General features: G+C 38.0%; 1 protein-coding gene across 6 annotated transcripts in view; it reads right to left on the bottom strand.

Annotated features, from left to right (window-relative positions):
• Positions 1-583: 583 nt before the first annotated feature.
• Positions 584-22,713, bottom strand: part of LOC117609206 (myelin regulatory factor) — a 32,736-nt gene continuing 10,606 nt past the window's right edge. Inside the window, exons 2-19 of one of the 6 annotated variants that reach the window (XR_004582548.2) lie at positions 9,298-9,376; positions 6,935-7,144; positions 6,770-6,861; positions 6,377-6,699; positions 5,923-6,186; positions 5,609-5,787; positions 5,199-5,415; positions 4,949-5,107; positions 4,540-4,869; positions 4,231-4,454; positions 3,759-4,088; positions 3,489-3,663; positions 3,331-3,406; positions 3,142-3,254; positions 2,817-3,070; positions 2,497-2,725; positions 1,917-2,421; positions 584-1,846 (exon numbers count right to left, since the gene is read on the bottom strand). Coding sequence is in view for 5 of the 6 variants with exons in the window: in XM_034335230.2 (XP_034191121.1) it covers positions 2,347-2,421; positions 2,497-2,725; positions 2,817-3,070; positions 3,142-3,254; positions 3,331-3,406; positions 3,489-3,663; positions 3,759-4,088; positions 4,231-4,454; positions 4,540-4,869; positions 4,949-5,107; positions 5,199-5,415; positions 5,609-5,787; positions 5,923-6,186; positions 6,377-6,699; positions 6,770-6,861; positions 6,935-7,144; positions 9,298-9,376 (3,329 nt within the window). In the remaining variant the exon portion in view is untranslated. Of the gene's footprint in view, positions 2,422-2,496; positions 2,726-2,816; positions 3,071-3,141; positions 3,255-3,330; positions 3,407-3,488; positions 3,664-3,758; positions 4,089-4,230; positions 4,455-4,539; positions 4,870-4,948; positions 5,108-5,198; positions 5,416-5,608; positions 5,788-5,922; positions 6,187-6,376; positions 6,700-6,769; positions 6,862-6,934; positions 7,145-9,297; positions 9,377-22,713 lie in introns of all 6 variants that reach the window. The other 5 variants (XM_034335230.2, XM_034335232.2, XM_034335235.2 and 2 more) reach the window with 5 other exon arrangements.

Here is a 22,713-nt window from a genome sequence, read left to right as displayed (position 1 = left end):
TTGAACGTAGAAGAAACAACGAAGAATTACAATTTGATCGATGCGAATGATAAATGAAAAATATACAGATGTCGGCATTACAATAGAGAATTTTTTTCAAGAAAGAATACTACCCTAAGTTAAATATATATCATACAAATATCATTTTTCAATATACAGAATCTGGTGTCTGTATAGGAAAGAAGAAATAGTGACGATAGATTCAACATTAATGTTGCTGTAATATCATGTACACGTGCGTGTTTAAATATATGTATATATATAATGTATAATAATAATTTATAATCGTATTACAATAACATTAATACGTGGTGATGCTGCAAAAATCATCAGCGTGACCTTTTTGTCATCGTTAAAAGAATTTGTTCGTGTATTTGTGTGATTACGTATTCGAACAGAGAAAAATACGTAAAAAGGCATTAAATAACATTTAAAACCTCGAATCGAAAGTTTAGTTTCTTGTTCGTTAACGCGTTGATTGGCATAAAGGTCATCAGGGACCCCTGATGAATTTCATTTAGAAGTGAAATCATTCTTATTTTGGAATATTACACTTGCCACGTGCTATCTTATAATTAATATAATATTAACAATACATAAAATTTTCTTTAGAGTATTTTTATACTTATAAATTTGTAGCGTCTGTTATTAATGACCCCCATGACAATCAACGCGTTAATTGTTTTAATAGTGTATAATGCAATGTAGTTGCATTTCAATTACATTTTACTGTACAATATCGTTGTATTCTTTTTTACATGCTAATCGCAGCACTTTCTGTAAAAATATATATATATCCATGATTGGATAAATGTTCGCTTAAAACTTATCGTAAATGTCTTCGCGTAATGGAAAACGTATGGACGGCAGAAGTGGCGTGCTGATCGTATATACTTACGCATAAATAATAAATTGAAATAATGAAGAAAAAAGATGTTTTAGTTCGGTTTATAAAACACGAATAATCGTCGAAGTTCCTGAAGAAGATTAACGACAATTTATCTTGTGCGAAAGTATATACATAGATCCCTTTGTAGCTCAAGCTCTTTCAGCATAATCTACTGATGTACTAATTAATTTAAAAAATTATGTCTTCTTCGAGTATATAAACTAAAGCGATTAACAGAACAGCACTTAGAATCTCACGAATAGAAATCATATTTCGGATTCATATTGATAATAGTGGTTCTAATATATTTTCGAGCAACAATAGCGATGATAGCAACAATAATATTAATTACATACTCGCATGTAATTAACGCGTTGATTGCCACTGGGGTCATCAGCTCTACCAATTTAATTTAATTGAATAAATAAAAAAAAAATGGTTATAGAAATAGTAAATCAATTCTTAATATCCTGTGACAGCCAACGTGTTAATATAATCGCTTCCGCGATCGAAAATGTGCAAATGAAATTTCTTCGACTAATTCTACCGTACGAAATAGACAATTATTATACAATACCTTTTAGGAACTTGAAACTCCATGATACCGTGTTTTACAAACACCTATCGTCGTTCGAATGAAAGTAATTAGAAAAAAAATGTACGAATTTAAATGACATGTAAAACGAAGAGCGAGTTCTTAAACAAAAATCGATACCATTACGTATTCGACGTACGTAACATATATAACAAGATGAATATTTAATATTACTTTGTACATCATTTCGTCTTTAACCAAAGCTTTTAGATCATCCCTCTTTATATGTGCACGTGTGTGTGTGTACGTGATGCTTTCAATCCTTCTATTCGATCAGCATTCATTAACGTGCAAATATTTTCTTCATTTGTTTGATAATAATAGTAGTATTCTGTACATGATTGTAGATAACGTAGAAACCACTGAAAAGATACAATTTAATAGCCGATAGACTGATTGCGTTGCGGTCAGATTTAAAAAAATGATATTTACATGTTGCTATCGTTCAAAATATTACTTTCACAATTTTCAGTGAAAAGAAGAAAGTTGACGCTACGAAGATTGATAATCATCGAACATCAATTGTCGACTACTTCGTGTTTTTCAACGAAGTGTAAAAGTTTAAGATTCTGTTACATTACAATCTAATATCTTTGAGTCTCTACGATCTATCCGTTCCTAATGATCATTAAAATCGTCACGCTACACAATACATTATAATAACATATAAAATAGTTTGAGATTTATTCGACGATACATATATTACCAAATATATGGTGTATAATTTCATAATTGGAGAAAATAGAGATGGAGTACGTTACGAAGGCACAAGAAGGTCCTGTAGTACTTGAATTCACAATCTTCCTTTTTTTTGGAATAGAAACATGGATATCATTGGATTATGTCATGTTATAAAAATCAATCATTCGTCACAATCTCGATAAAAGTGCAATGTATATTCGGAATAATCGACACCATGTTTATTCTTACAAATATTCTGTAAGAGAAAGAAGAAATTATTATTAATGCTTAACATTTATCTAACATTCTTTAAGAAGAAACTATAGATTACCTCTTGTGGCTGTACAGTAGGCACACGAAACCTCAACGTTTTCCTGAGATAATGAGCAACGTCAAGAGGAAACGATTGATCTCCTCGTTGATTATTACTTTCAATATCAATTTTCAACTCAGTTTGTTGTTGTATCGCGTCTTTTGGACTGCATATCATAGATTCGTCGATGCCAGGATTCGTTAACGAAGTGCATTGTTGCACTACTTGCCCGTACCAAGGCATTCCGCTACAAGCACACGAAAAAGAAAAATTAGGAATAAATTTTCATATACATTATTATCCTTAAAGTGGATACTGCAAACAATTGTTACACGTACACAAAATGCAACGTGAGACGAACGTCTGGCATGTACTTGGACAAAGGAATGATACAAGTAATATTATTCGGCGTATCCTGCGAGGATGCAGAGCAATACTTTTGATCGAGCGAAGTGTTAAAATTCTCCGCCACTATCCACAATTGTGGTTTAGGTTCTGGCGGCAATGATCCTGCGGCGTTACTGGCTACTTCCACCCAATCTCCACCGTTAGTTTCTCTTCTCGTCCTCTTATAAGAATGTATATAATTTTTCTGCAACGTGGAATATAGTTTTCAATGTTATTCCAGAACACTTCTAACAAAATATACATTTAATGTCTCACCTCTTTCACAAGTGTCTGCGTGCTAGGATCGGACGGGTTGATACCATTCTGAAAGCCTTTGGTTATCTTCCGTTTCTCTTCGTGTACGTTCAAAGGCTGTTCTATATGGTCTGCTAAAAATGGTAATCACCATTTTTATTATCATAAACAATAGTATTTTATCAAATGAGAATATAATATGAAACTTACGAATTGATTTCTTCTCTGGAGGGTGATCAGGTTGTGGCTCCTCAAACTGATGCATCTTGGTGGTGCAACAATGCACCTGAAACATACAATTTCAATCTAATGTAGAAAAGACAAAAGGAACAATAGCATATAAATAAATCAACTTGAAGAATGTTTACCTTACACGGATTTCCAAATTCGCTAAAATGTCTGGGACAATCTACTGGTCTACCTAAAGGTATGGGACCTTTGTTCAAAGTTGAAGATTCCACATCTGAACCCTGATCATTCTCATCCACATTACTGGGAACAACACCGGCCCCATTTCTGCTCAACCAGTTTCCAGGAAATTCACTGAAATGATATTTCATTTAAGTGAAATTAAATAAAAGCAAAGGAAAATGTAAATATCACGCGACAAGGAACATGTTAATCGATTTATCACAAACCTATTCTTTTCAAGTTTGGTTGAGTGAAACCAAGTTATTTCATGAGAGTAGTAATCTTGCTTCGTGCGCGGAGCCGAGGTGGAAAACGCGTCGCTTTTCACCGACAAACTGCTGTCTAAACCTCTGCTGTGCGATCCATGTTTAGTGTACAAGGAGGACAACGTACTACCCAATAAGGAGTTGTATCTTGGATCGTAATTAGGTGTACTCGATATTGTCGATGGATGGGCTGGTCTTATAGCCAACATTCCATTGCTGCTTACCGCCGGCCACTCGAAGCTGCTACGTTTCTGATACTCTAAGAAATACAACGTCGCCATTGCAACTAGGCTGAAAGTTAAATTATTTATTCAAGCATTCACAGTGCGGTTTTCATGGAAGGAAGATTATAGGTTTAATCCATTCGTTTCGACACAGAGATTTTTAACATCAACTCGAAGTGATTGAAGCATCGCGTGAAGAATATAATTACCAAAATGCCATGATCAGGATAAGTATAACAATGACGATCTGGATGAACTTATTGCTACAAAGAAACTCGTCTTCTCGTTCATTTTTCTTCCCCTTTCCCTGTACAGTGGTCTTGCTAGATATCGTACTGATCGAACTTTTCAGACTGTCGTCTCTCTTTAACTTCGCTAACCGTTTATTTATTCGTTCCAGCTGGTCTATACGAGTTTCCAAGCTGTCTGTCACCTACGAATATCCAAACACCTTTAGAAAGATACATATTAAATAAAAACAATGTCCAATGATTATGATGAAAGAACAGTTATCTTACTTTACATAATTCTTTCACAGCACCAACATTTTCCATGAATATCCTCTCCTTGTTCACCACCAAAAAGTTCTCGATCCTTTGACCATTTGGAAGAACTATATCGCCCGCTGGGAGCACAGCTTCCGGTAGTATTTGTTGGACTTCCTGTGCAATTACGCCTGTATCCTCTTGCTGTTTAATACCTAGACCCGAATGCTGAGCGAATTCTGGAGCGTATCTGTAACGAACAACTCTCAACTGCTGTACGTTTCGCAGTTGTTCGCGCGTGTCTATTTCCTGTACGTTTTGCTTCGCTCGTGCGTCGCTGGGTTGAACAATATGACCCGTCACCTGTGACGTACGCATTTTAATGGGTAAACTCGCTTTGTAAGATAAAATGTTATGAAACGCAGGTAAAATAGATGAGCACCTTCATGTTGCCATGAACTACAAGAGCTTCGTCAGGCCTGTCTGTGTTAATTCCAACTCGACCAGCATGATAAACGCTGTCTGGAGCTGATCCTCTTTGCCAACCACCTTCGGCGCCAACACCGCTGCCTTCCGACTCGAATTGTCCTGGATTACTTGCCTAAATAAAATGCATACTTTCGTGTATACCTCCAGGAATTACTGGGAAAATAGTACTTGGTAAACTGGGTCAAATTATTAAAAATAATTACCCTGACGATTATTCTTTCTGACGCATGAGCCACCACTTGATAGCTAGCTTGGTCTGCTGTATGAGCATGCAATCCAACAACCAAATGAAAATATCTCTGATCCGGATTCGGTTTCCCTTTCTTCCTCATGTTATTACTGGTCGTTTCACTGAAGTGAAGACGACCAACCGTCACCTTGGTGACACGTTCACCGCCTAATTCCACCCTGAAAGCAGCTCTACTTTAGTGTGAAGCAAGGATTTTCGTGTCTTTCGTTAGAATTCAAATAATTTCGCACCAAAGGTTCCGAAAGGTTTGCACATCATTTTTCATTGTATACCGATTGTAAAATGTAAAACGAAAAAAAAATGAACGATACACTGTCCTGATGATTTATTCTTATATTATTTTTCATTCTTATGTACACTTACGTCACCGGATGGAACGGTTTCTTGCTTCTGTCGCTCTGACTCTGTTCGACTCTGATCGTTTGAGTCGGAGATTCAACTTTAACGCCGTAAAAGTGTAACTGGAAGCTGCTTATTTTCTTCAGACCTTCGCCGGTTCTGACGAATATAGCTTCTCCTTGGAGCTGAGCATGGCAAGTAATCTGGAACACCGTGTTTAGGGCAATTACAGCATTATGTTCTTTTACGGGCTTCAATAATATGTAGAAGTTACCTTTGATAATTTCTACGAGAATAGATTCTAAACCAGGTCAATTACAATTGATTTCTTCATTTACCTGAAAATGATTTTTCTTCTGACAGACAAACGCGTCGTCCGAGTTACTGAAATTGAATCCCTTGTCCGCGTCCACCCGGTAATGGGGCACCGGAAGTTCCTTCAGATTGTGGTCGCAAAGAACGTGCCAGGATGTCTGCTGAAACGGATGGAAACGGATGCACTGGTAGCTAGCATCGATGTAACTGTTGTCTGCGACTTCGTCGCCATCGAGGACCGCGCTGCTGCTGCTACAACTGTGTTCCACTGTACCCAGTTCAGGTTCCTAAACGCATAGACCATTAAACTTGAGTAAATACTAATTAAAATTCAATTCGTTTCACTATTAACCCTTCGATGGTGGATCCTTGAAACAGAGTCAACTTAAATTTAATTCTTCATCGATCCACGATCAAAGGGTCAATCGATAGTATCATCCATTTTATTCTAAGAAGTAATTGATTAAAGAATTTTACTCGTTGCACCTGCTTTACATGGACAAGTCCATCCTGGCTCAATTTTCTCTTCTTAGGCGCCGATTGCAACGAAGAGTACAAGGTATTTATACCGCCAGGACTATGTTCATGCGGTAGAGGTACGAGATTCTGGGTTATCTGTTGTTGGGGTTGAATATTCGGGGTTCCTGGTCCAAGATGCGACGTTAAAACTGAATGCGTTAGAAGCATCGGATCCGTGGACGACGGTAAGGGTCTCGGCGAGGATGGTAACATATTTGGAGCATAATTCGCCTGATTGCCTTGATGATGGAGGAGCATTTCCTGTAGAGCTACCTTTTGATCTGAAACGTACGAGCTCAATTATAAACTATGATTAAGAGTATCGAGTTAATGAATGTTTGGTAAACTTACGTGGTGAGTGCACGTGTTGAGTATCGTTGTGACCTGGCGGCGAATACGGTGGTTCGCTACCGCTGTCCGGTGGACTTTCCGGTAACGCGTGTCTAAAAAATCAAATTTTCAATTTTTTAATTTTCCTAATAATTTCGTATTTGGATTCCGGTTAGATCGACTTACGGGTGAACGTACGATTGCGGATCCTTGTAAGTGGCGCCGTTTGGAACGGTCGTGGTACCGGATGTGCAAGTACTCGAGACCGGATGACTTTGAGCAATCGGCGAGGGTAATCGAGAGAGCGGTTGCTGAGTGGTTGTCGCTTCGACGCGGCCTCCATGGCTGGTCGGTCCACCCCCGTTTTCATTGTGAGCAAGGGTGTCCGCGAAATATCTGCAATTATCATCAACCAAAAATACTTAATCAATTCTCCTCAGGGCCGATCCTGAGATTTCGGGGTTCCGGGGTGAGCTCCTCAAATAAAAAAAAGTACCTCAAATAAAATTTATAAAATTAACAATAACTAATTTAGATTTGCATTTACATCGATTAATATTCAAGTAAACATTACTCTTCCTGCATTCTTAGACACAAAATCGTCTTATGGGGGCCCTAGGTGACCACCTATTCTGCCTAGGCCCAGAGCCGGCCCTGATTCTCTTCAAACGATATTGCTTGATTGACGAGTTGATTAATGAGTTGTTTTTTCTTTTTTTTTTTTGCACTCTGTTACGAAACTTGCATCACAATAGAAGCATATATGTATCCTCGTTTCTGGTTTCTCTGACATTGACCCACTGGCGCGCATTTATAAAATACCAGCATTCCTTTATTTCTTCGTTCATTCACGATAATCGCGAAGGAAAAAACAAAGTATTTAATGAATCAATCGGTACCGATGTTTACCGGATCGATTCTAATTCAATTACACGGTGGATAATCACTCTATGCCATTAATGAGACATTTTATTTTTAGATTCTCCACCTATGGGTTTCCATCAATTCTCCACTTCCGTATTTACGTTGAATAATAAAAACGATTATAGTAAATCACGCAATTATCTTGTCGCTGTTTCGAGTATCAATTATCATAGAATTTATTTTTCTTATCTCTATTTATATACTCCTTGAAAATTTTTCATTCAACCTCTCTTCGAAACGCTGAATCGAATCGATTACATTTAATTACGCTGTAAAGCTGTTAATGCGTGTAAAAAAGTAACTTGAGCAACGTCTACTTTCGGATCGAAACGGTCTTCGGTTTCTTGCAAAACGGTGCTAACGAACGTGTAAAGTAAATCACGCTACAGTAACTTCGAGAAACTCGTTCGTCTGAATTGAATAGACACCAGGCTGCGGGCAATTCAAGTTCGCTATTACCAAAGGATCTCTCGTTCAAGATAATTAATTGATTCTCACCAGAAAATCTATCACATTATGATAGCTGTGAGAAACTTAGAGAGGCAAAATGTTTGAAATTTTATTGAGAGAGCTAGAAAATGTGATAAATCGAGGGAAGTTGGTGGTAACACCACGACCTAACCAGAGATCAAGGGTGAAGAGCTCTTGTTCGTTTGATTCGTGAATGAAATCTGTTTCTGAGATCAACGCGGCGGGGGTCTTTAATGGGACGAGTGCGTTAGGTTGGATTACTAGGCCTAACGCGGCGAGCACTGATTCCATCAATTCCGTCCAGCCTGTCTCTGTCATTATATCATTACACCTCTGCGGTCGCTACCACACGATCTCTGTCTGCTATTCCAAACCACGCTTTCCACGAAGTATGGTCGATGGAAAGAGTATAATGCACTCGCAAAATCGCTCGGCCATCAACCCGTTCGTCGCTAACGATACGTAGTCTCTTCCGTGGTACGACACACGAATATGTTACCTATTTTCTTTATAAAATTATATGAAATTCAGTCCACGATACAGACGAGTTCGTCTGTGCTTCGATGGATTAATCAAACGTGGAATCAGGATCGTGTTTGCTGTGAACGAGTGTTCACGATGTAGGCGTCAACGATGGCTTCCCAGACACAATTGAAACACCATCGTCGTTCAGAGAAACGTTTGGAATTCATTTTTATTAAATAATAATGAATTTCAGATTATTAGATCATTATCAAACACTAAAACGAACAGAATTTTTCTGTTAATTTACTTTATAAAATAAGTGTTTATTCACGCAACTGTGTGAAAATGAAGAAATTTATTTTCGTAGTTAGATGCTTCAATTTTTTGCAAGAAATAACAGATTTTAGTAATTATATTTAATGTTTGAGGATGAATTTAATAGAGTCACGTCATCAGACGCTTCGATACGTTAATTGTTTCCATCAACAATCTTTTCCGAATTTTTGCAAAATATTTCATTCGCGTTAGGAAGTTTGTTATTACACGGGGAGCCTTGAAACGAACTAATTATCTAAAACTTGGAATACAGAAAAACATTTCTAAAATTATTGTATCTTAAAATATAATTATTAACCCGTTCGTTGTTAGGGGTAATTATGTTATATTTAAGAAGAGAAAAAGATACTCACGTGGCTGGTTGTTCGCTGTCGCTGTTAATGAAATCTTCCAATTGCGAGAAGTCCAGCCCTCCGTCGAAATCGTCCCGACCTGAATAAAAAGAAGAATCGAAATTTCAGTCGATCCTCTCTGCCTCGAATCGTTATCTGATAACAATCTTAAAATATCAAGATAAGGTTCACTGAATATAATTCCTAAAAAAGTGAAAATATTTTCCTCGTCTATATTATAATAAAAGAAAAGAATTCCATCGTCCTATAAAAATATTACACATAATTCAAATACCGCGTGTCGGAAAGAGAGAAACGATCGCGTGGGAGTATGGTGACGTTGTAGGTGAGAAGAATCAACATAAAAGAATGAATATATTTCTCGTCGAGGTCTTTGCAAAGGTCTTTCGACTGAATAACACGCGTAAGGGACTCGTTTCGAAATCATTCGAGCACGGATGTATAGCAGCTGAAACGGTGTCTATCCTTGAAATCTCGCATGCTTTTACTTTTAACGTGTTTATTAATATACACACACTTTGTCTTCTTTCTTACTAGTTCAAATAAAAAATGTAGCTACAAATATTTGACAAATTTCAACATCTGCGATTGAGATATTAAAATATTCCCCCGTTCTAATTATCTGTCGTTAATTTTAATTAGTGGAGAGTTAAGATTACTTTACAAAGCTGGCAATATATCCTTCGTTAACAGCGCAACTTGCTAAGAAAATAACGGACTCTCGGGTGAATTTACGAGTTCCCTGGAATACCAAACCGAATCACCATCAATTCTAGTTCGCCGAGAATGCTGTTTGACATAAATACTGTTCGTCCCAACAAACGTTCTAGCGAAACGAGAATCGAGCAAGATTTCTCTCGATACCGATCGAATTTTCCTTCGCGAACTGGAAACTCGTAAATCAGAAACAAGCATCGTTCATGGTGGAAATTTATCAGCCAGGATGAAATTCCATGGATCCACGGCAATGAACATCTATCCGTGTACGTTGACACTTTGTTCGTTCAACTGTGTCGTCTTCGAGCGCCAATTGCCCGTGAAATTTTCACCCTATCCGTTCAATGAATCCACACTTTCTCCCACGCTTCGATCATTACGGAAGTTGATCTAATGAAAATCCTTCTAAATATCGAAGAGATTATAAATGAAGGGGAGAAATAAAATTCGAAGAGACCCTTAAAAGAGCAACGGAGAATCAGGTCGGATGTGAACGTAAACGTTTGCATCGTATGGTGAACACAATACGATCACGTAGCTTGGCCACATTTAAGCGTTTAAGACTCCATGTCAAGTGTCATAACTCGTTGTTTCCGGTCGGCCATTCACGCTACCCGGGCAAGTGTAAGGGCGCCTTTAAGACATCGTACGAGCCCCGTTGCTATCAATGAGCGCTACCATATTCATGATCGACGAACTAACTCATTGTTCCTTCGTCAAGGATAAGATTCGATCGTTCCATCATTCAAATATTAGATCAACCAGAAAGTTTCGTCCCCTTCTATAAAACATCACAACGGTGGCAGCCATTTCGAAGAATATTATTTTTGCATCGAGTCCATTATTTCCTTATTAATGGCTACTAAGAATCCTGCGGCATAAATTAATGGCCACTTATTCTCTCGTTTTATAAAATCGTCGAATATGCGATTGTCATTTGCGATGCCCATAAATATAAAGGCAGACGAAGGATGTGCATTAAAACCAGTTGACGTTTTAACCAAACCTGTTTTCAATCAGCCACGTAACAATTTCCGTGTGAATCTTCCTTTAAAGTGTTTTAAACTTGTATCTATGAAATTGATGGAATTGGAATGAGCAAAAATGTAGTCGAACTTCCAATGATTAAAATACAAGAATATACAATATTTATTCGATTTTGCAATATGCAAATGAGCATTTTTTTCTACTTTTTTTATTTTCTATTTTTAGCTCTTCTCTTGGTTTTTTCCTTCGGGGAAAAATATCAGAAATCGCTCTTCTCTTGAAGACGGGAGACAATCAAGTTTGTTAATCGAGGTTCAACTATAAGCCATTTTAAAATGGCTACCAAGAAAAGTACAAGGAAAATGAGTTCATAGAAGGAAGAGAAAGATAATGTACGCGACAGAAATTCACGAGGGGTGAATTACTTCGGTGGTTGGATCGTTGCCAACCAATCCCTCTTCGGAGTATCGACCAAACACCACCCCTGCTTGCAACAAAATGGACTCCGAAATCTGAATATCATTAGAATAGCTGAATGTTCCTTAAATATAGACAAACAGCTATAATTTTAACTATATTATTCTTCTTTCAAACCATGTTTGCTTCCTCGCACGGTGAAAGAAGAAAACAGAAACAGAAAGTGAAAAAAAAAAAGAGCGCAGCTCGTAAAGAGAATTTTATTGTCCGTTGTGCAAATTCGTACGCGGCAGGATGAATAACTTTCTAAGATAAAAAGATTGTCCTTTTCCATGGTATACCGTGTGTAAACCTCCATCGACGACGCAAAGTTTCACCGAGTTTCTGCCTTTTGCGTAATAATTACATTGTTATTAGGAACAAAGCAAGAGGAAGTCGTTAGCGACTCGGCGAATCGCGGTCGTGACGGTCGTACATTAAATCGGGCAACGAAAAAATCGCGAAATTATAAAGGATCGTCGGAAGATTCCCAATATTATTCCAAGAATGGAAAAGAAAATTCTTCTTCTCGATTCACGGTCGGAACGAAACTTTGATACCGAACAGAAACGTTATCGTTCCGTCCATCGAAACTCTGGCGGATAGTCGAAATTAGATCTTGTTTCGTGCAATTACCGATTGTTCGATGGTGTTACAATGTTTACGTAAGTATCGTGCACGAACATGTTCGAACCGTGGTTTCGATGGACCAAACTAACCTTGATTAAGTGATTTCATGGATCACTTTGGATCGAGCATCGATCTCTTTGAAGCGTTCATGGTTGCTCAACGGGTCAAGGTTTTCGCGTGAATACACCTTCTATCCATTCTTAGTCAAGGATTTCATTTCAGAAGGTGGTGAACATTTTCAAATTCAACAGAGGTAATAGAGTTTGTTAAAAAAATTTCTCGTTAATCTTTCATCCGCGTACTCCTATTAGCGTCTCTAATGATGATTATCTCGAAGGTCGCGATGAAAATCAGTCTCAACCTCGTTGAAAATTTACTACACCGGCTAAAAGCGGTAAAATTTGCGTGCACTCGACGCGTAACAAAGCACACGTCAGATTGGTGGATATATTATAACAGGCGACACGTGTGCCCGTCGATATAACAGCTTGTTGCACGTGTTCCTTTCGTGTACGGATAGAAGTCGTTCGGAAAATTAATTTTATTTATTAAACAAGCGAAAATAAACCAGAGCGAGATTCGCTCTAGAGCCAACCCTTTTTCGGCCATCGTTGAAATTTTGACCAACTCCACACAATGGCGCAAGAATTTTTTCGTACAAAAGTGACAGAAAGTCTAAATGCTTAGCTCCCTTATAAAGATTTTCAATCTTCGATACGGGTTAGCTAATAAATAAATGAAATGATGTTCTTACGTTTGGAATCGAAGGAAAAATTTCTATAAAGAAATTCCCATGGATTAGAGTTTCAACGTAGCTAAGTATAGACCAAGGAAGTATGCATGAATGCATTCTACTTTCTTCATTTGCAACCAAACACATTGACTTGGAAGAGAAAAAGACACACGTTGATCTAGCAACTTCCTGAACGAAATAGAAACGTCGCGTTTCAAGACAATTTTAATTGCAAGTCGGTCGCCATAAAAATACCTCGACACTTTTGTTCGGTTCAGTTGATCGAGCAACACCGAACGATGCAAAACAACTAGCGTATAGGTGCTCTCTGGCGACTTTCTCCGACAAAGCAAATAGAAATGCACTGTAAATAGTAGTTCGAGCCGTGTCGCCTCTATGAAAATTAGCCCGCTTTCGTTCACCGTCGTAAAAACGTCCGTTCGTCAACGCTCCGTTGGCCATCGGGTTGGTAATTATCAGTAGTCGAAATGACAATGCAAAATATTATTAATTAAACGATATAATTATCATTTCTATTGTCAGCACGAAAGCAATGTATATTTCTAATATTTTGTAGAAATTCGAAAACATAGCATAGAGCACCCTTCAAATGCTCACCTGTCGTTGGAATTAATTTTCCAAGGGATCGCTTTTCAACCAGCTGACGACGCTTTCGCGCAAACCGGAAGAACGCTTAAACGGAGGAAGTTAATCGAGCCGATTCGACGATTTCACCCCTTAATCGTTGGGGTGAGTACAGCTGCCGAATTCACGGTTACCGCCTTAGCGATTAGGGAACGCAAACTATGTTTTTTTTTTTTTTTTTCACGGCAATTACATGGTCACGAAGGGACGAACTGGACAGGTGTTAAACCCCTCGGGCATTAACAGGATTTTCAACGATAAACATGCGACACGTTTTGATGGGTGTCGAAAGACGTCACGTGGCGATTGCGGGTTCCACGATTATATAATTTTTTAGTACTTTGAAGAGACAGAAATTGAATGAAAAATTAATTATTGATCGTGATATCAGGCACCGCTGTTTCAACTTTGCTAATCGATCTGTTAACTGAAAAATCCTCCTCTACGCAATCGTTGTTGATATTTAATAACCGGTCTCGCGAAGTGTCCCCATTTCCAAATGAATCAGAAAATTATTCTCAAAAAGCGACCAGTTCTCGATTACACGGCCAGTCACCCTGAACAGACATTTCACGTTTCTGCAAAGTTACCTGCGACAGATAGTAATCGACGAGCAGAGACCTGACCGATCGCTGAATCCTCGTGATGATCGGTTTGATGATGAACGCGTCCGTTTTGAACGGGATCGGTATTCTGGTGCTGCAGAGTCCACGGGAATTCCATATCGAATGTTTCAAGAACCTTCGGTCACTCTCGATGGAATGTCTTACAAAATATCACGATAACACTGAGTCACTACATAATTCCGATTCGAAAGTCAATTCAACGACGGAAGTTACACTAACCAGGCAAATCGAACAGTTCCATATTAACGAAATTATCCTCGGTGACTAGGAAAAGTTCGTCGAATTTTTCTTTTCTTTTGGAAAAAAATGGAGGACGTTGGATGTTCGCGGCCCTTGTTTTCTCGCGAGGAAACGAAACGGCATTATCCTCCTTGTATCGACGGGGGTCGCTGGTGCCACCACCATATTCTGGATATAGTGGGGATTTGGCTAGGTGAGTGGAGGGCGGCGCTTACCTGGAAGCAAGAGGGGTAGCTCTAAGCAACCCCCTTTCTCGCAGTGCCGTATCAAAGCTCACCATACATTCTCACCCCTTTCAATTGGTTAAGACATCTTTCATTAGTCATTTTCAAACTGATATACCATGAATGTAATTTTGCAATATTTCTATGTCATAATTATTTCCATGAAATTTTAATTTGGAAGAAGATTGAAGGAAACATTAATGAATGCATTCTATAAATAAAAACACGTAGTCTCGATCGAAATATGCGTAAATAATTCAAAAAGCGATGTTCAACAATTATCATACAACATTGTCGACATGAAAAACACTCGTAGGTAATAAAAGTCAGCGAGAACTGGCACTTAGAATAAATTAACAGAATTATGCGCAACAATCAAAACTTATGCACAGAGTTATCAAGAGTGTCGTATCCGTAGACATTCTTTATTGCGTCGTTCGTCCACCATTCTTGTATTTTAAGAAGGAGAATTCTACCCCTAACTCGGAGGGCGGTGCTTCGAGTCGAAGAGAGGGTAATTTCCTACAACCCCTTCCTGTCTTCGAACCAAGAGAATACCTTCATTGCGAAGAGTTCAGAATAAAGGAAATATATAAAAAAAAAAAGATGGGAGATTAGAGGAAGAAAATTAGAAATCGATAAACAGGATACAAATGAACAAGCAAGAAGAGAAACTCAGGAGGAAGGCGATGGAGAACGCGAGAGGGTAATGGAGCAGCACAAATTACTGTTATAAAAGCATGATCCTGTTTTTATCATTCAAAAATAACTTGGAGTAGTCACAGCTGTTTCTCGAATAAACCGGATTACATCGAGATTCATAATTCATCGATTACAGGCGATATTGATCGAAGACGTGTGGACAAAACATGAAACAGGAAAGAAATTCATTGGAGAAATGCAATAAAGAATCCAAGTAAATATCAAGTTACGATATTCTTTTTAATTATTCTAGATTCATATAATATTATTATGGGAAAATCTTGTTCGTTGTTAATAATAAATCGTTAAACGTCAGAAGCAATCAAAGGCGTTTCGGCTTGAAACTTGTTAACGACGAGTCTTTATTCGCATTTCGTTATCTTCAGACAAGCTTCCTTGATAGGACTGAAATTCAAAACGAGACCAGCGACATCGATTACCAATTATGGTCGCTAATGGCCAGCATTTAGAACTATCCGCAGTGCACGAACGGGAACAGCTCGACGACACGAGATCCGCAAATAAATTCGTATCCAATCGATTAGTTTGTTAATTTAAAAATTCATGAGTTCGATCACGACACGCGTGTATCATCCGAACTATCATTCTTCGCAATTTCATATTTGTTACATTTTTAACAAACAATTATTTATGCTTCGATAGAAAATAAAAATGGAGCAACGAATGGTAGAAGAAACAGAGAACGATGTTTCACCCCTTTTTTCGAGAAGCTCAATTTTACTGCTAATAAAGGTGTTAATTGGAAGCGGAGAGATTAGAAAGGGTCGTTGGAGAAGATTGCTTTAGAAAGAGAAGCGGAACGAGTTTTTTGCGATCGATCGTTAGAAATCCAATTGAATTTCGTCAAAGATTTTTGAAGCGATTTCATTGTTCCGCGACGAAAGTTATTTCGTTTGCGGTTTTCTATTGCTGCAATGTTCAGAGAAAATAATGAATCACATTGTTTTCTTCTATGGTCCCATTTTTGGTACCATGAATTCATTATTTTTTATCGATTTCATCTTGGATACTTTGCCCGGCGATTATTCTTATTAAAACAAATTATAAATAAATGAGAAAAACGTAGTCAAAAAGTAAAGGTGTCCAGCGGTAAATAATTGCCGCGAAATTCTTCAGGTGACCACCTGCTGTGTTTTCATGGGTCGCGTGCGTGAACCCATGGGTGCGTGTAATCGCGCGCATTAAGTGGCCGCGTGTGTTCCATCAACCCCTCTGGTTCTATTACCGTTCCACATGAGCTATCAAGGATCCAGCGATCATTCCCAGGCCCATTTCGAAACTCTTTCCCGCTTAGACAGCTCGATAATATGTAAATGTTTGCTCCCGGTTAAATGGCTACCCCCTAATTACCCTACTGATCTATCTTCGCCAGATTTCTTCGTTTCCCTTCCACTTCCTGTTGAATTTTACATTATCCATATCATCGTTTAGGAAATGGATCGTAAACGATTTGAATTAAACAAACAGAAGTATTCGTATGAAAACTAACAAACGACGAGAGAGAATAGAACGCACGAATTATCTGAAAATGTATGACGATCAATTCAAATAACACCGTCTCCGCAAAGTCTGCAGATTCGAGTTAAGTATTCGTGAAGATAGATTAATCAACCGACGCGAAAAACAAAGGTTTTAATCGGTGCCGAGGAATGTCGCGTTTTTACCGAATCAAATACGCAAACGAGCAGTTTGCTAATTCGCGTCCACGTGCTCGTATATTATGATAATAAACAATGAGTAACCGCTGATTGCACTTGCATTACGCGTTGAAGTTAAAATCAACGAGAAAGAAAGAAGGAAAAAAGCGTTGTTCATCGTCATCGATCAACATCGACGATCGATCTATTAATCTTCATTAAGTTAAATTGAGTAAGTTCTTAATTCGTATGCAAATTTTAATTTCAAACGAATAAATGTACGTTTTGAAAAAAAACCATTCACGGTATTTTCTGAAAATTCAATCAATTACAAAGATTTTTACAGGAGCAAGGGACGACCTTCGATTACAAAATGTACTGAAATTAATGTAAATAATAATATTTATCTTTCCTTCCGTTTCGCATTGTTTCACCTGGACAAACGTAAGAGGGAACACAATTGACGGTAATTAACGCGTTTCGTCACGATCATAATCCGTAATGTCGGCAGCAATTTGCGTGCAACTGTTTTTCGGTTTTTCCAACTTCCTCTAACACGATGATCTCATTGTTTGAGCATTTATCGGCACCTTATCAGGATTAGAGGCAAAACTCGGCGCTGATTTCGCGCGTTCTTCCATTCGTTACGCTGAAATCTTTTCCACGCTTAAAATTCAGAGGCACGCGTTGTTTTATCATCGATTATAAAACGGCGAGCCTTATCTTTCCGCGAATCAAACGTCAAACCTCTGTTTCTTTTTTTTTTTTTTAAATCCCTCGACAAACGATTTGTAATATACAAATTATTCCTTCGTTTTCATAGTTTGTTACATATGTTCTACTGAAAGAGCGAGCGAGAGAAATAGAAGAGGAAAAACGTTGCACTCTGACCGGAGTCTGCGACGCTTCGAAAGCTTCCAAGCCGTGACCTTAACTAACTGGAATTAGTGTGGCAACGAGAAAATTATCACGGTCGTTAAGCAATCATCCCACACGATCGTACGAGTTAATGCGAAAGCCGCGTACGCGAAAATTAAATTCTCAAATGAAATGCAGTTATCTCGAACCAACACGCTGTCGTGATGTTCCTTTCCCTCGGTACCGTTCGTTTCACCTCATCTTCCTATAATAACATCACGATACTACATCTCTTTACCTCTATCTTCTCCCATTTGTCAGTAATAAAATTCAGAAAATCTCTTGGTAATGTTACTATTTGATTCTTCTTTTTTTCTTTTCATTTTTTTTTTCTTTTTTTTTTTTTTATTTATTCATGGATGCACAAAGTATTATTCCAACGCGTCGAACAACGGCTGGCGTGTGGACATGCCAGCATGAAACATGCGATCACTGATTTTTCTTCTTTTTTGTTACGAGACAAGCATGAATTCCCCGAGGTACACCGAGATAGCCATATTATCGTGCTCGAACGTTTCACGTCCACGTGCACGTGTCTATCATCGTTTCGTGTCTGAAACGAACTCTGCGATCGAGGATCGGCGAAACAAGCCTCGAGAATTCCTCTTTTCAAAAACAAGTGAAACGTTTCCGAATAAGCGTTAGATCGGAGGGGTTGAATGTGCGCTTCTGATATGTCTCGACGATTATCAGCCTTTGTTGTTCAACCGATGCGAAGTGAGGTCAGTTCGACGAAAGGGTGTTAATTTTGTTTCAGAAAGATATAATACGATTATCAAACAACTCGGCAGAGAGATAATTCTATTGCAAATAATGAAAATACGCTTCTCAAGACTTATTGTTTCTAAAGCGTTCCACTAAACTCTTACACAAGTTCATTAAAAAATATATATAATGAAATGAGATGCAATTAAGTTGTTACATTTAATAGAAACGTCGTTATAAGGCACTGATCGTGGGTCTGTGATAAGAGAACAATGAAACAATCAATTAACCAGGTAACGATACTATTCTCATTTAGGTTTAATAATTAGAATCTTTATATTTGTTGTCAGATTCTCAGGCTTATAGAATCCTGCTATCTGATTTGATATTTCAAAAGGAACAGTCTTAACTAATATTTCCTCGTCAGTGGTGATCAAAGATTAAATCTGCTGATCTAGAAGCGTAATTTTAACGATGATCAAAGCCTTCTTTCTTTCTTCGTTCTTTTTCGCAATCAATTTGCACAGAAAGCGAAGATGACTTCTGACAGGCACTAACAATATTTTTAAAATAAAAACGTCGACATAGGTTGAGTCGAGATAAATTATTGACGTCATTGTTATTGCTGTTAATATTATCGTGATCACCGGCCGCATCTGCATCATATATGTATCGTTGGTTAATCATTCCTCAGGAACTGCTCCATTCGCATACCTGTTCGCTTTGTATCGATTCCCAGAAAACTTTGAAAAAGTCGTAAAAACAGGGGCATACCGGGTGTCTCTAAGAATTTAAGCGGCGTCTTTTTTCAGCAGGAAAGAAAGTTTCCTTGCGTTCTTCCGTCACCGCGGAAAATTCTCACTGTAACAAGAGATCTATCGATTGAAATTTCAAATATTTTCTAATGGGCCAGAAAAGAACACGTCTTTCGAATTACTACTTTAAATCTGAACTTTTTCTTTCGTAATAGAACCTGAAAAGAATCAGAACAATGGTCGAAACGTTGCTAAATCAAAGAACAGTGTGAGTTTTTTGCAAGCCGAAAGGATTGAGATAAAAAGAATTAAGAGTTACACGAATTTAAGTAACAACTATACTCTCCGGGATTTTTATGTCATAATTATACGTTGTCAGATAGAACGCGGACGTTCGGGAAGACAAGGTAGAACTCTTTCGGTGAATAATCATAATTAAATAAAGTTCAGGAGCAGAGACCAATTATGAAACCTGTGATTTCGTGAATGATTAATTACGAACGCGATTTGCGAATTAAAAGTTCACCGTTGTCTACGAGTTTCACGAAGTGAAAAATGTTCGCTACTTTTATCAATTATTTCGATCTTCTAGAAAAAAATTTCGCGTTATAGAAAACTTCTTAACGGTATCGCGAATATCTTAATAATTAAGCACGCGTTAAAATTACAAGCATAAATTACTCGTAAGACGTTTCTTACGCTCGTTCAACATAACCTGGAGGAATGTTGTTAATCGCTGTAAAATTTATAGTGTGATTTCACGAACAACGTGGGAATAATTGACGTGCAAATCTTTTTAACGCTTCAAACTGCCCGTTGTATTCGTAACAATGTTCTCGATTTGGATTCCATTGATAGAGCACGTGATTTTGCAAAGGTTTTACCAAACGTAAAAGTAGCTCCTCGAAGTTCATAGTATTTTATTTCGAACTTTCACCGCGCGCATACGAGCTGTGCGATTAAATTCATACTAAACACCGACTATCGTGGCTGGCATATTTTATAATGCAACGTTTCATTTTCGATTAAACGTCCTCGTTGAAACGAAACACACGACCATACGACGGAACGAGCGATTTAATTTCGAATAATTAAACTATTCAAATAAATGATAAAACGTCTCCAGGTGAGCCAGGCGGCAGGAGAGGCGTTAAATATCATCAGAGTCGAATCTCCGTAATTGGACCTCGAAGAACGCGAATTATTCGACTCGTATCACGATCATACATTGTGCACGATTACGTTAACCACACCTGCACACCTTTCACCGGGTCACCTGTGTGATTGAATGAAATCGTATCCGCACGATCGAACCAGCGATCGTATAGAACCATAAATTCACAGCTAATAAACTCTATTTCTACAGCTCGAATACGTGGAAGCGTTATAGAAATAGAGATGAATATTTACAATGTTTTAATCTACGACAATTTGCATACCGAAACACAGCGAGCCGATAACTGTTGCTTACATTTTTTCGTATCTCGACTCGGTCAAAATAACGACAACGCATCGTAAATCAACTGCGATTTCATCCAGTCGTGTGTTCATGGTAAAAAAAAAAAAAAGGAAAATTGATAAACTAACCAAGCTTCTGATAAAATTTCATTAACGCGATTACTCGAGGAACAATCTGAATTTAATGAACTGCAACGAAGTGCTTTCATTTGGAACAGTTTATTCGATGATACGTGTGATTAATGATCGATTATCGTCAGAGTCGCGTTGACAAATTAATTAATTCGTTACTTTGCATAGTTATTATTAAGAACCTTGAATATTATCGAACCTTTGAACGTTGTCAGAAAAAATTTGCATTAATCGTAAAATGAAATTTCTTTTCAGAATAAAAAGATTTTATTTTCTCGTCTTACAAATCATTCTAATTTAGTTCCGGAGGATGCTTTCGCGTGCGTTCGTACATTTACCCTTCGAAAAAACGCCTGACCTGATCCACGCATCATTCATTCGTGACATTCATTCTACGGACATAAATGTTACCGGCGAAGCAATAAATATGGTAATACGTTTAATGTGGGCGTGCATGCGTAATACAATAGGATCGAGTGTGCCGAGAGTGTTTGGACGCGTCGGAACACAGCCTCGTTTCTATTCTGACACAGTTATTCGGGCTTGATTTTTTTCAAAAAGACCGCACGGTTATGTAAAAATCTGATCACGTAACAAATACGACACGCGTTGCTATTTTTCAACATCAATGTTGTAGATAACCATCGTTAGACGGGTAATATGTTTAATTGAACTTGCTGGCGTGCGTGTTTGGCGAACAGAACAGGGAAGATGTTAATTTTTTCATATTCTTGCCAACTTTTCGAGTAATGATAATTGTAAACGTTAAATGATTTTCTAAACGTTCTATCGCCGAGTTTACAAATTTTACAATTTTCAAACGTTCGTGTTATCCTCTCGCGAGCGCGACGAGTAGGCAAACAGGAAGATTCTCTGCCGATGTATCATTGGGAAGCAAATAAGAAGGTAAGAAGAGGAAAGGAATTAACGTGACCTAAGCAGAAAACACGGCATCGAAACATTAAGAGAAGGCCGTGTTTCTTCCGTAATGGATACGTTCTTCCACTCGGGATTCAGCGCGCATTAAATCGTAACTTACGATTACGATTTGCGAATGTCACGGCTAATAATTGCGCGAGAAGAACTCGTCGAAAAACGTCTTGAACAATGGATCACTGAAATGATTATTTTCATTTTCAAAGTTTTTCTTTTCTCTCGTATCTCGTTGAAAGTGTCGAAGCAATGTTTGAATCGCAGCAAGGCGAATTGTATAGGGATATTCAAATTGTGTGTCACATCTTTAAATTGAAATAAAATTGTTTCTTTATTTTAACAGAAAGTCTACTGTGTGACATTAATTATTATCAAAGACCAATTTTCACCCAATTTTCCATTACATTTTCACACAACTCGAATTCAATTTCATCAATGGCGTCTGTGATTTTGTTTTAAACTTCACTTTCCAAAAACCCCATAAAAAAGTCTGATGGTGTTAAATCACCCAATCTTGTTGTCAATTGATGTCCCTTTGAATTAAACCCTTTTCATTACCCTTTTTATTAAAATAAAGAAATCATACAAACATCAGATACTTTGCGTTTTATTTCAATTTGAAGATGGTGACACTGATTTTCGATAATTCTATATTAGCCGATGGCAATGATCGATGCGTTCCTCTCATAGTTGAAGCGTAGAAAAGTCGCCTGATTCCCACAGTGATACGCTCGCTGAACTTTACCTCGCGGAATCCATCGGCTTTCACCGGTTGCGTCACTTTAACGATGATACAAATACGGCCGGCGCGGAACGCGGAGTCGGCGAGCGACGGTAATGCCAATAGAAACGTGCAACCGTAGGAAAACTGCATCGAATTTATCGTTTAGAGCTCTT

This window comes from Osmia lignaria, chromosome 14 (genome assembly GCF_051020975.1).
Source record: "Osmia lignaria lignaria isolate PbOS001 chromosome 14, iyOsmLign1, whole genome shotgun sequence".
In the NCBI taxonomy this organism is placed as follows: domain Eukaryota; kingdom Metazoa; phylum Arthropoda; class Insecta; order Hymenoptera; family Megachilidae; genus Osmia; species Osmia lignaria.
The sequence above is the reverse complement of the archived record's forward strand: the minus strand, read 5'-3'. Positions and strand labels throughout refer to the sequence as shown.